The 13,628-nt window shown below is 39.5% G+C and overlaps 1 protein-coding gene across 2 annotated transcripts in view; it reads right to left on the reverse strand.

Moving 5' to 3' along the window:
* Positions 1-9,854, reverse strand: part of LOC118742268 (E3 ubiquitin-protein ligase RNF25) — a 27,950-nt gene extending 18,096 nt beyond the window's left edge. The window contains exons 1-4 of one of the 2 annotated variants that reach the window (XM_036474210.1): positions 9,678-9,854; positions 9,531-9,602; positions 8,641-9,475; positions 8,427-8,585 (exon numbers count right to left, since the gene is read on the reverse strand). In XM_036474210.1, coding sequence (XP_036330103.1) covers positions 8,508-8,585; positions 8,641-9,475; positions 9,531-9,602; positions 9,678-9,685 — 993 coding nt within the window. In that variant the 5' untranslated portion in view covers positions 9,686-9,854 and the 3' untranslated portion in view covers positions 8,427-8,507. Of the gene's footprint in view, positions 1-8,426; positions 8,586-8,640; positions 9,476-9,530; positions 9,603-9,677 lie in introns of those variants that run through there. The other variant, XM_036474209.1, reaches the window with a different exon arrangement.
* Between the last annotated feature and the right edge of the window lie 3,774 nt (positions 9,855-13,628).

Genomic DNA, 13,628 nt, shown 5'->3' on the forward strand with positions numbered 1-13,628 from the left:
ACGAACATATTTTGGTTTCCCCATAAAGTTAACATTACAATCCAAATGTTTGGAACCATTTTTCTCGAATTTAGGTTTTTCGACTTAAACTATGTTCACATATCAATATTATCTCAATCAAAGCTCGTTTTTTAATCACCCCGTTTACACAGGCAAATCTCAGATTATTAGCCGTCAAATTTGTTGTGCTCGTTATTCTCACATCTCAAGGAAAAGTTATGTTTCTTCACTGTGCCACCGTGGTCACGTTTTTCTGCTATAATAAGCAACATAAATATATTTTAAATTAACATTTTATTAAAAATACCTTTACAAACCTCTTTTACTTGCTTGTGTACATTTTTGTTTACTTTTACATTTGGCATTTCTCCTCTTTTTCGCAAAAACAATCGATAAAACTAGGATGGACACCGAAAAGTTATCGGTTAAATCTGAGATTATTTTATAATTACAGATTAACAAGGGACGAATTTTATATGGCTAATCTCTTGTTATAATTACAGATTAGGGTGTTAAGCTCGAAAATTAGGATAATCTACTTATATGTGAACCTAGTATTAGGTGATTATTGCTTAAGACCACAGAATTATAGTATGAGTGGATGCAACTTTTTAAAATTATTTAAAATTATTTTTTTATTAAAGAAGGACTTTTTACAAGTAAGTTGTTATTTTTTCATTAGTTTACCAGTTTTAAATTGTAGTTATTTAAAGAAGTTCTATAAAATTAACTAGAAAATAATTTTTTCGTAGACGATAAAAAAAGTATCCCGGAGTACCCTCATTTGATTTTTATAAACATATTTTTTGGTTTATTTAGAAAGCACTCACAAAAATTTAGCTGTCCCTTTGAAGCACTTTAGGAGTAATTGTATTTTGTGTTGTTATTGTTGGTTGCACTAGGCTATTCTGATCAAATTGGTTTATGTGCAAGAAAAGACTTTCTTCACTTTGCTGCCCGACGTTTTGCCAACCTCTTTGGCATCTTCTGGGGCGTTTTATATGAAAAATAGACTAATGTACACTTAACATTTAAAATTACAAAAATTTAAGCAGCGTTCATACCAACACCCTGTGGTACATTTGTCAAACTACTTGACAAGTCTATTTTACAACGCTTTTATCAACTTGCAATGTTGTGCGTCCAGAAACTTTCAATGTTGTGGATCCAGAAACATTCAATGTTGTGTGTCCGACACCAAAGCAAAGCTTTGAAAAGTTCCTATAAAAAAGCATAGTGCATAGGGCGACAGCTGTAGTGAATAGGGCGAGGTAGATGACATCTAGATGTCGCCCTATGTACTACGTTTGCTACAGCGGAAATAGACGACACGCCATTTCTTTAAATAAAATTAATTGGTGCTCGTTTGTATGTACATACATATGTAAATGCATGTGTGTGCATCTTTCTATTAATATCGTTGAATTATTTTAATATCTATTGCAAAATTTTATTCAGACAGGACTAAAAAGTAGAAAAAAAATAATATAAAAAAACTTTTTAATATACAACGCTTTTATAAATGGACTAAAAAGTCTAAAAGTCTAAAAGTCTAAAGGTAGCATTTGTATTGGTGTCACTTTTGAACTGATTTTTTCGCTTTATGTTAAACTAATTTGAAATATGAAATATTGGCTGCACATACCATCAAAATACCTTTCTTAGAAACGTAAAGAAAACATGATTGCCTATTTATATATAAGACTAGTAGCGCCCAGTCGAAATTCGACCATATCACTTATTTTATAGTCTTTTTTTTTTGCTTATGACGTTTTTCCATCAGCACCTCTTGTTCGTCTAGGTCACTGATATTGTTAGGTGGGGTTATACCTTCGGTTATATAATACTAGCCGGCCACGGATGCGCGAGGCTTCGTCACGCGCTGAATGTATGCATATTTACGTATTTGGAGAAAAAAATTATATGTCATCATAAATTAAAGTTTTTGTACATGCGAAGGCCATTCACTTTCATTTGGTATCTAATTTTTTATCCAACGAACGGTGAAGATCTTATAGTTTTTAAACGAGGTGGAAACCCCTCTCAGAAAAATTATACATTATTACACATCTAGAGACTAAGTCTTTTCATTTGACAGTGACGGAGCAGAACTGACGCCTGCACTTATTAGTAGAGTCCGGCCGATTCCAATTTTTTTTCAGTTACCGATGCCGATGCCGATGAATCGGCTTATGGGGTAAGAATCGGCCGATGCCGATGCCGATTCCATAAAAAATTATAAGTAAATGTATTAATTCATAAAATCAGTTCATTTCACGGAGTTAAAAAAAAAAAACAAAAGAAAAGAAATAATTGAATTAATTGGCTTGTTATGCAACATTACATACACATGTATGTACATACATACATATGTATGTGTAAAAATATATGTACATATATCACTTTTATGTACATTACATAAAACACCTTTTTATATGGTGCTAAGCAAAAAATATTTAGGAACATAAAATTTCATTTCGTTTTGTTCTAAAATACACTCTTTTGCACTCAATGCAGAAGAACTTATATGCTAGGTACGTATGTATGTACATACATATAGTGGTCCACAAAATATAAGAATTGCGATATTTTGACCGATTTTGTCTTTTTTATTTAATGTTTATTATTTTTTTTTATAAAAGTCTAGCTGGTATACAACAAACACCATGGCTGCGTTTCTTTATACATTCCGGATAATCCCATTTCACAGCCGGAATAAACAGAATGCGTTTGAAATATACGTTAACATATCATCAGGAACGTTCTAAAGAATAAGTAAACAAAAAAGTTTATTCCAAACGTTCGGATTGAATAAAGAAATGCAGCCCATATAAATTCAGATTTCAAACTTTGTACAAAAATTTAAAAATTCTGTTTATTTTCACCAAGATTTCAAACTTTTTAATCACAATTTTGGTATGCAGTTTTGTAGACCATTTCATTCTAGTATAATGAAGTGCAAATTTCAAGCTGCTATAAAATCCCGTTAATTTTTGGCAATTTTTTTTTGCTGGCAGTGTTCTCCATATAAAAAAAAAATTGTCGCACATACTTTTGTATGGAAAAAACGTGAAACACCTTCAACAAAAAAAATCATTTTTGAAAGCTGTCTGCAAATGTTTTTTAACGTTGGCTGTCGCTTCACCTGAACATTTGAAAAGAAATTCCAAAGAATCGGCAAAGAATCGGCGAAAAAAGGCCGATGCCGATTAATCGGTCGGACTCTACTTATTAGGATTGAATATAGTAATTTTCTTAACAGGTGGAAACCCTATTCAAAAAATAATAGATTATTGTGTTTCTAGAGGCCAATCGCTTTCATTTGACACATCATTTTTTGTAATCCAACGAACGGTGCGGATATTATAGTTTTTTAGACAGGTGGCAACTCTATTAAAATTCTAAATAAAAAAGGTCACTCTCCTATGGATACAGAGTATATTAGAGAAACTCTAGTCAAAATCCGTTCAGTAGGCTTCGAGATTACCGCGTACAAAGAATCTCGACTTTTCTTTATACTATGTATATATAATTCATAGGAACAGAAAGAATAATACGACATGTTGCTTCGCTAACTGATATTCGGGTTGCACTTGTACCGATTAGGACTTCAAAACTTATTTTTTTTAATATTTCGGTCAAAATGGCTCTTAGAGGGTTAAATACTAAATTCGGCACATCTACACCAACTCCTCTTTCATTTGATGTGAGTTTCATTTAAATCAATGGGCATTAAGTACCTGAAAAGTTTACGACAAAAATCATGTTTGCCTATTAATATATACGATGACATGTTGCTTTGCTAACTGATATTCGGGTTGAACATGTAACTGCAAATAGTTTTTTTTTTAATATTTCGGTTCAAGATGGCTCTTAGAGAGTTAAAAACTAAATTCGGCACATCTACACAAAGTACCCTTTCATTTGATATGAGTTTCATTTAAATAAATGGGCATTAAGTACTTCAAAAGTGTACGACAAAAATCATGTTTGCGTATTAATATATAAGATAATATCTGATGTAAAAGTGTGCAAAGTTTGTTATAAATAAAATACAGGTAATATTGTTTCAAAATTTTTAGCAGCTATTTTTACTTTATTAGGAACAATAATTAAATACAAGTTGTACGCAATAACTAAATATTAGCAAAATAATAATAATCAAAGTTTGGTACAACTAGTAATAATCCCCGAAAATCGGTGTGCTCCGTGGTCTAAAAAATCTACATATTTCTTTATTATAAAAACCACATGCATTGCTTTTGGTAGTTAAGTTTAACTTGGTATTTGGGCAAGATCGTACTCTACTCAATACGCCATGTGTTAAGCAATCATTTTGAATTGACAACGTCTAAATACAAAAGCAAGTGTTGATTCGATGGGCTGTTAATTTATATGGGATAGTATAATTCGAATCACATGTTTAAAGTCCATTAACTATGTACATATTGGTATTGCGGCATCCAAATAATTCTTTAACTATTAGGCGAGACCATTAACTAACCCTTCATATGTACATATTTAGGATTAGCATCACAACTGCTCTAACTTCTATGACGGATTCACCGTTCGTATCCCGACACTTTTTGTTAGTAATTTTACGCGTTCCTTTCCCACTCTGTCTTACTGAGAGCGCGACAAAAATGTGCTGAACACTCTTTGTTCGAATCAAACGAAAAGAAAGATCCCTTTGGCCAAATTTTCAAAATCTGGTTTACGTCAGTTCAAGCCGTTCGTCAATAGCTATCGTTTAAAATCCCCAGTAAAAATGTCCAACAGCAAAACTCCGTCGAAATAAGAGAAAAATATCCAAAATAGTACGCGAACAGAAAATTTGCAGAAACTTGCGATTTAGACGAACAGGGATAGAAATTTTATTTACATTCAAAATATACATACAATTGAAAACGTAAGAAAACAAATCCCGAAGTCTTATCCTGACACAGTTCACTGACAAAACGAACAATTACTTACTTCTTACATGTTTAATTAGTCGCATTTCCCTATTTTAATTTCCAAACCATCAAATTCAATTTTGGGACTTGCGTAAATTCCTACCAGCTCGGCCAATATCGGATATATGCGGGCGATATGAATAAACACTTGTGATTATATGACTAGTCCACAGGGACAGCGCCGTTAGGGTTGTCGGGTTTTCCGGGCATGCGAGGAGATGTTTCGAGTCGTGAGGGGTCTCTCCGCATGCCGGACATTCATTCGGCACATCCGAATTTAGCCTACTCAGGTATGAGTTTAACCTGCTGCAATAGCCAGAGCGAAGTTGGGCGATTGTTGTTCTTGTCTCCCGAGGCAGATGAAGCGCCGTCGCGTCAATGTCCGGTGTTTGTGTGCCGTTCAAGGCCTGTCGGTATGCTGACGGGTCCAGAGGCTGCTTAATGAACCTCTGGACTTCGTCTGTCAGTTCATATAGATGCCTCCTGACGTGCCTTAGAGAGGGCTCCTGCAAGCAGCTGTCTGTTTGGGTGGCCACATCTGTGGCTATTGCCTTGTATGTTGCCAGCAACGTTTCTTTGTCTTTGCCCAGGTACTGCCGGCTAGCGACTTGAGGACTTTGTTGCGGCTCTGTACTTTGTTGGCAATAGCGGTTGCGTGCGCAGAGAAGGAGAGCAGGCTGTCGAATGTTACTCCGAGAATTTTGGGGTTATTCACCGTCGAAATTGGTGTATCATCGACGTGAATTCCCAGCGGTAGCCTGACCTCCTTCGTCCAGGTGGTGAACAAGGTCGCAGATGATTTCGTAGGGGAGAGTGCTAGACACTTTGCAGTGAAGAAGCGAGAAAGATCGGAGATATACCCCTTTACTTTCGAACACAGGTCATCAATTCCATTCCCAGTCGCCATGATCGAGCAATCGACGCGTAAGAGACAATCGAGGATCCCTCTGGTGGTTGAGGGAGCTTTGATATATAAAAGTTGAACAGTAACGGGGAAAGGACACCACCCTGTGGAACCCCCTGTTTTATTTTTCTAAGTTTGCTCGATTTGTCTCTAAACATTACCGACGAGTGTCGACCACTCAGATAATTTGCCGACCACCGTTTGAGCCTCTGTGGGAGAGTGGAAGCCTCTATATCTTCTAGTAGCGTGGAATGGCTGACAGTGTCAAAAGCCTTTGACAGGTCCAACGCTACTAGAATCGTTCTCTCACAGGGACGGTTACGGTTAAGGCCACGAGTTATCTGAGTGTTTATGACGTTAAGTGCTCTTGTTGTACTGTGCACTTTACGGAAACCATGCTGATGCTTCGCTGGGGTCAGGTGGTTCGTGGACTACGGGAGCAGCAGGGCGTCAAGTGTCTTCGCTACCGGAGTGTTATCGGTCGATACGAATCTCCTTTGTTAGCAGGTTTCCCCGGTTTGAGCAGTGGGACCACTCTCCCCACCTTCCAGATGTCTGGGATGATGAGAGGGCCATAGACAAATTGAAGACCTCCGTTAGGTACGCCACTCCCGCAGGACCCAAATTTTTCAGCATCAGCATGCATATGCCGTCGGGACCCATGGCTTTGGAGGCTTTCGCCTTACCGATGGGCACCTGAATTTCACCGCAAGCGAAAGCAAGGGGGGCACAGTTTGTTGGCAGTTTGTGCAGCCTTCTGGTCACTCGACGCTTGGTTTTCTCCACCGGAGGATGCAGTATGAACTGCCGGCTAAAGTAGCTCGCGCATTGCTCCGGGTCCGACGAGGCATGGTCGCCAAAAGAAATTTCGACTCTGTCTTCGTGCTTCGTCGGATTGGACAGAGACCTCACAGTTGACCAAAGCTTACTCACACCAGAGGTGAAGTTACAGGTCTTCCGATGTTCTTCCCACTTCTTCCGCTTATGTACGTTCACTAGTTGCCGAATCTCCGCGTTGAGATCCCTGATACGGGGATCTCCGGGATCGGCCTGACGAAGGCTATCGCGCTCATCGGCTAGAACAGCCGCTTCGGCAGGGAAATTTGGACGTGGGTCCGTGATGCATCCTGCCGGTACGAAGCGAGCTGCAGCAGCGGTGACAGCCCTGCGGAACTTACGTTCACCAAGGTAGACGTCGGTTGGTATGGGGAGAGCAGCGAAGGTGTTTTCAGTAAATTCCGCGAAGCCTATCCAATCAGCTTTGGAGAAGTTGATATATGTTCGGTGCTCCGCGGAAGCAAAGTCGGTTGGTTTATCGATCGAGATGACTATGGGCAGATGGTCTGATGCCAAAGTCAGCATAGGTCGCCATGATATGCTGTTTATCAGACCAGCACTGACTATTGTTATGTCTGGCAAGCTGAAGCAGCTGCCCATAATCCTGGTGGGTGCGTCGTCGTTCATTGTGCAGAATGTCGAATCGTCTATCTGCTCAGTCAAATCGGTTCCCCTACGATCGTTTAGCAGGCTTGAGTGCCAATTTTGGTCACTAATTTATTTACAACTTGGGTTTGGAATATGCCCTTTTTTGTAAAATCGGAAATTAGAGTACATTTATCACTCCTATTCTCCTTAAAGCAGTCACTTCACCAATATATTTTTAAATTCCCCTTCACTTTACACTTTATTCGATTAGTTATAACTTTCTTTATGACTTTAATATTAACCAATTAATCATAATTCAGTAAATAAAAACACTTTGGTTGCATATGCAAATTAAATGGCGGAGTTCAGCAAAATGTGCAAAAGAATGATAGACAAAAGAAGATAGGATATAACCCACTAAGCATTAAAAATATACAAAGGTGTTCTCTGCAAAAGGTGTTCAGCTCCTTTTCTTCGCAAAACAGAAAGGAGAATTCTACTGCCTGAGGGTTATAATCCCTAAGTGCGGCCGAAGGCCGTCTACGCAGAAAGGTGTTCTCTGCAAAAGGTGTTCAGCTCCTTTTCTTCGCAAAACAGAAAGAGAATTCTACTTTGTGAGGGTTATAATCCCTTAGTGCGGCCGAAGGCCGCCTACGAAGAAAGGTGTTTTTTGCAAAAGGTGTTCAGCTCCTTTTCTTCGCAAAACAGAAAGAGAATTCTACTTTGTGAGGGTTATAATCCCTAAGTGCGGCCGAAGGCCGCCTACGCAGAAAAGTGTTCAGCCCCTCTTCTTTCGCCTGATAACCACCTTGGGATAATTTCTTTTATTTAAAAACCCCACAGATTCTGTTAGTTGGGTTATATTCTACTTCAAGCTGCTCAATTTCCCTTTGTAAATGCCGTTTTTCGCCCATTTTCAAACAGTTCCCTAGGGGTCTGTGGGAGGCCCCGAAGGGGGGAGTGCGACTTTTCGTAAAGTGGGGGCTGTCCCCTTTCGAATGGGCCACGCCCCTCCCCCTCCGCCCCACACCCCAAAAACGTCCGGCAAATAACTAAACATTTCCCCTAATTTTACTTGGCTAGAACTGCAACTAAAATGTATTTAATATATTTTGATAATAATTGTAATGTAAAACCAATGTTTTTCTAACGTTAGACACTTTGTTTGCTGGGTAAACATGCAGTTGTGCACAGTGTGCATTGCACACCCACAATATTTACGGTTAGATCGCGAAACAACAGCGCTGGATTTGTAAGCTATTACAAGTTATTCCTGGGCGTAGAACCGACAAGCATGGGCACTGTATTGAACATAGGCAAAATTTTGAGATATTATTTCCTTTAAAATGTACTTACTTTTTGAACCAGAGATAACGAAGTTCCCGCGTTCTGACTCCCATTACTTCCACTACTTCCTTCTGTTTCTAATAAGTTACATTCAGTAATCGTGTTTTCCGCTCTCCTACTGCCGTTATAATTGGGCCTACGTTGTAAACGCAATCTCATCTCCTCCTCACTTTCAATCGAAATAACAGTTCCACTTTCTGCGTCCACATCTATTATACCCCCACGTTTCTTCTGCTTAAGAAATAGTGCAGACATACGCTGCTGAAGATCTCTTAGTTCTCGTGTTAATTTAAATTCAGGCGCATTTTGAAGCTCAGATGGCGGCATGGCACAACGCAAACTATCTTCCTGATCTTTGATAGGCTCGCGACAAACAGGACATAGCGCTTGAAATGGATCAGAGGTTTTTTGAAGCCAACTTGGTAGCTTATCATATTCTTCTTTATAAGTTCGACGTAAAGCATTTAGATGTCGGCCCAAACAATAACTATGCAAATAATGAAAACATTCTGTACGTGTAAATTCGTCACCATCACTAAAACCATATAAACAAACAACACACTGGCCGCTCGGTAAATTGCTTCCCGTTAAATGTTCTCGCACCACCTCAATTAGATCAAACACAACGGGGAAACCTATGGACTCCCTCAATTTCTCGTTGCATGCTCGTTTAATAGCCTCCAAACGCGCATCATCCAAGCCACGTGGACGCAGTAGCTTATATTCAGGGCTTGTTTCTGGATAGTCGACTGTGGGAATAACTTGCAGAGTCACACATACATATTGTTCGACCTCATCACCTACTTGAGGAAACACTGTAGTTTCTATAAGTTCAGGCGCATCACTAAAATTATTTAAAACCATTTATTACGTTATAATGCATTTCAATATATTCAAACCTTTCTGGATTTCTAGTTATTTGAACATCATCCATTAATATAGCTTCCAAAGACTCCACCTCATCTCTCAATCTTTAGGTACACATTTATTTTAAAAAATACACAAATCATCAGAAAGTTATTCTACTAGGTTTTATGTTTACTTACGCGTCCATCTCAGCTTTTTCGAAGGCTTTACGGAAGTCCGAAGAACTTTTCGTATGTATATACTCTAAATTGAAAATATTCCAAGAAAATCGATTTCCTCCGCCAGCTTCAACCAAGTATTTTTAATATACAAAGGACAGTCAATTATTGTCCCTTCAATTGCAAAAACAAAAAAGTCTGCGAGTGTTGCTAACGATTGGGAAAAGTCCCTATTCAATAATCGAGTTCCCGTTAGCGCTGGGATACTATCGATGGTAATATCGAGGCACGATTACGATAACCGGGCGACAAATTTTGAACAACGACGTCGATAGAGGTTGTTTGGGGTGGGCTTTAGTAGTCAGCCGCACCTTGTGTTTTAAGAAAACCAGGTGGAATTAACAAATGAAACTTGGTCAGGATGTTAAGGGAGGTATCCTCTCAAACATGTATAACTAAAAAATATAAATAATATCATTGTTTATAAGTTATTTGTTGTTAAAATTTCTTAAGTCGTTCCACTTGGTTTCCTTAACAAAAAAGCATTTGTGCATACTTTTATATATATAAATGCACATAACACTGTACTTAATACTTTACACACTTTTCTTTTATTTTATCTTGTATATAAATCACTTTAATTAAACTTTTATCGACTTGTAAATTACATTGAATTTCACACATATTTACAATAACACATGGTTGCAAACTGACACATAACATGTGTTGCCATATTGTACAAAACAATACATACAAAGAAGGCAATGATTAAAGAGGAATACAGGGGAAATCAATACAAAAGAAAATGTTCAGCTCCTTTTCTTCGCAAAACAGAAAGGAGAATTCTATTGCCTGAGGGTTATAATCCCTAAGTGCGGCCGAAGGCCGCCTACGCAGAAAGGTGTTCTCTGCAAAAGGTGTTCAGCTCCTTTTCTTCGCAAAACAGAAAGGAGAATTCTACTGCCTGAGGGTTATAATCCCTAAGGGCGGCCGAAGGCCGCCTACGCAGAAAGGTGTTCTCTGCAAAAGGTGTTCAGCTCCTTATCTTCGCAAAACAGAGAGGAGAATTCTACTGCCTGAAGGTTATAATCCCTAAGTGCGGCCGAAGGCCGCCTACGCAGAAAGGTGTTCTCTGCAAAATGTGTTCAGCCCCCCCTTCTTCGGCAACACAGAAATAATAATTCTACTAAGTAAAAATTCCGAATTAAAAATCCGCTTTTATTATTCAAAATGCCAGTCTGGTAGCACTAAGTTGTATGTTATTTTGCTATCTTATTCATCGTTTATATGAAAACTTTAACAATAAATTATATAAGAACTATAAGGTTGCTAGAAAAAAGGGGGGTAGTTTTGAAATCAGGGGGTCCTATTCTACCCTCCCTCATCCCCCCTTTTTCTAGAATTTGCCGTCCGTCTACTAAAATTTTCCCGTTGTTTGAAGCAAGTACAACGGCATATTTTTTATTTATTTTTGATGGGAAGCGAAAACTACAGGAGTTACCAAGGGTCAAAGGTCAAATTCCTATATTTTTATTTTTTAAATCCAATATCTCGAAAACAAAAGCACGGATTTCAAAATTCTGTCATTCAATTGGAAATATAAATGCCTTTAATAGGATACACAAATTTCCATACATCTTGTACGGGTATAGCAACAATTCTATGTAACTAAACAAAGTTACACAACCTGGAGGAAGGTCAGGCTACCGCTAGGAATTCACGTCGATGACACACCAATTCCGACGGTGAATAATCCTAAAATACTCGGAGTAACATTCGACAGCCTGCTCTCCTTCTCTGCGCACACAACCGCTATTGTCAATAAAGTACAGAGCCGCAACAAGGTCCTCAAGTCGCTAGCCGGCAGTACTTGGGGCAAAGACAAAGAAACGTTGCTGGCAACATACAAGGCAATAGGCCGGCCGGTTTTAAACTACGCAGCACCAGTGTGGTCGCCGGGGACTAGTAGGACGCAGTGGACGAAGCTACAGACGGTACAAAATACAGCACTTAGGACAGCGACAGGATGCCTCCTGATGTCACCAGAACACCACCTCCACGATGAGGCGAAAATGCTCCCAATTAGGGAGCACAACACGATGCTCTGCAAGCAGTTTCTTGTTGGGAGCCACAGATGTGGCCACCCAAATAGACAGCTGCTTGCAGAGGAGCCCTCGCCGAGGCACGTCAGGAGGCATCTATATGAACTGACGGACGAAGTCCAGAGGTTCATTAAGCAGCCTCTGGACCCGTCAGCTCATAGACAGGCCCTGAACGGCATTCACAGGGACGCAGTCTCGAGTTATGTAGACTCAAGACCTGTGAATGCCGTTCTAGGCACACAAACACCGGACATTGACATGACGGAGCTCCATCTGCCTCGGGAGACCAGAATGACAATAGCCCAACTTCGCTCTGGCTACTGCAGCAGGCTAAATTCCTACCTGTGTAGGTTAAATGCGGATGTGCCGAACGAATGTCGGGCATGCGGAGAGACCCCTCACGACTCGAAACATCTCTTCGCATGCCCGGAAAACCCCACAACCCTAACGGCGTCGTCCCTATGGACTGACCCCATAGAGGCTGCACGCTTCTTGGGGCTGCCGTTAGTGGAACTCGACGACAACGACTAAGATATCAGCCGATCTGGGTGGGGTTGTTGTAGCCGCTATAACAACAACAACAACAAATTAAAAAAACACATGATTTTAAAAAAATTTTAATTAAATTTGTTTAAAAATTGTATAATTCAATATATAGAACAAGCTTTCATTTGGTATACAACATCATGTCTTCAGTGCGTACTGTGCAGAGTGTTTAAAAAAAGTCTTGTCGGACCAACACGGTCTACGCTATCCACGGTATTTTTGTACAAAACCTTTTTCTGTGTAGGCGCCCTGCGGACGCGCTTAGGGATTATAACCCTTACTACGCAAAATTCTCCTTTCTGTGTTGCCGGAGAAGAGGTGCGGAACTTCCCTTTGCGTAGGCGGCCTTTGGCCGCGTTTAAGGATTATAACCCTTACTACGCAAAATTCAACTTTCTGCGTTGCCGGAGAAGAGGGGCGAAACTACTTTCTGCGTAGGCGGCCTTCGGCCGCGTTTAGGGATCATAACTACGCAGAATTCTCCTTTCTGTGTTGCCGGAGAAGAGAGCCGGAATCTCTCTATGCGTAGGCGGCCTTCGGCCGCGCTTACGGATTATAACCCTTACTACGAAGAATTCTCTTTTCTGTGTTGCCAGAGAAGAGGGGCAGATCTTCTATCTGTGTAGGCGGCCTTCGGCCGCGCTTTGGGATCATAACCTTTACAACTCAGAATTCTCCTTTCTGTGTTACTGGAGAGGTGGGGCGGGACTTCTCTCTGCGTATGTGGCCTTCGGCCGTACTTACAAATTATAACCCTTACTACTCAGGTCTCTCCTTTCTGTGTTTGCCGGAGAAGAGAGGACCTTATTTGAATGAACTATAATAGGTGTAAGATTGTCACTTGCTTGTAAACAAAATGTATTTAACATAAGGTGTGTACTCGTACGCCTAACTATCTAAAGTTTTAGAAAACTTTTACTGGTTTTGCGTTCTCGTACCCCAAAAACTTGCAAAGTAGGGGAAATTGAGAGAGCAAAATGTGAAAGAGAGCTGTAAATTTCTGCTGGAAAAATTTTTCCCAGCTAAAACTTGCAAGTAAGAAAATCAGCTGATCACAAACACATGTTTGTAAATAAACAAAAGAAAATATGGCCTTTTTGAGTTATTTATTGCAAATTTTATTATTAATGCTAGTATACAACGAAAAAGTGAGTAAATTTAATATGCACAACGTTTGTTGTGTTTATTTTTCGCTAATTTGCTATTAATCTCCAGTTTGTTTACTTAAGTGTGTGCTGACTACGGTTGCCGTATGACATTTTTCATTTGTACCATAATGTTACGATTATCCTTGAACCCTCGTCCGGATTACCCAAATATGCTC

The sequence above is a fragment of the Rhagoletis pomonella genome, unplaced genomic scaffold (assembly GCF_013731165.1).
Source record: "Rhagoletis pomonella isolate Grant_MI unplaced genomic scaffold, Rhpom_1.0 Rhpom_scaffold_00007, whole genome shotgun sequence".
In the NCBI taxonomy this organism is placed as follows: Eukaryota; Metazoa; Arthropoda; class Insecta; order Diptera; family Tephritidae; genus Rhagoletis; species Rhagoletis pomonella.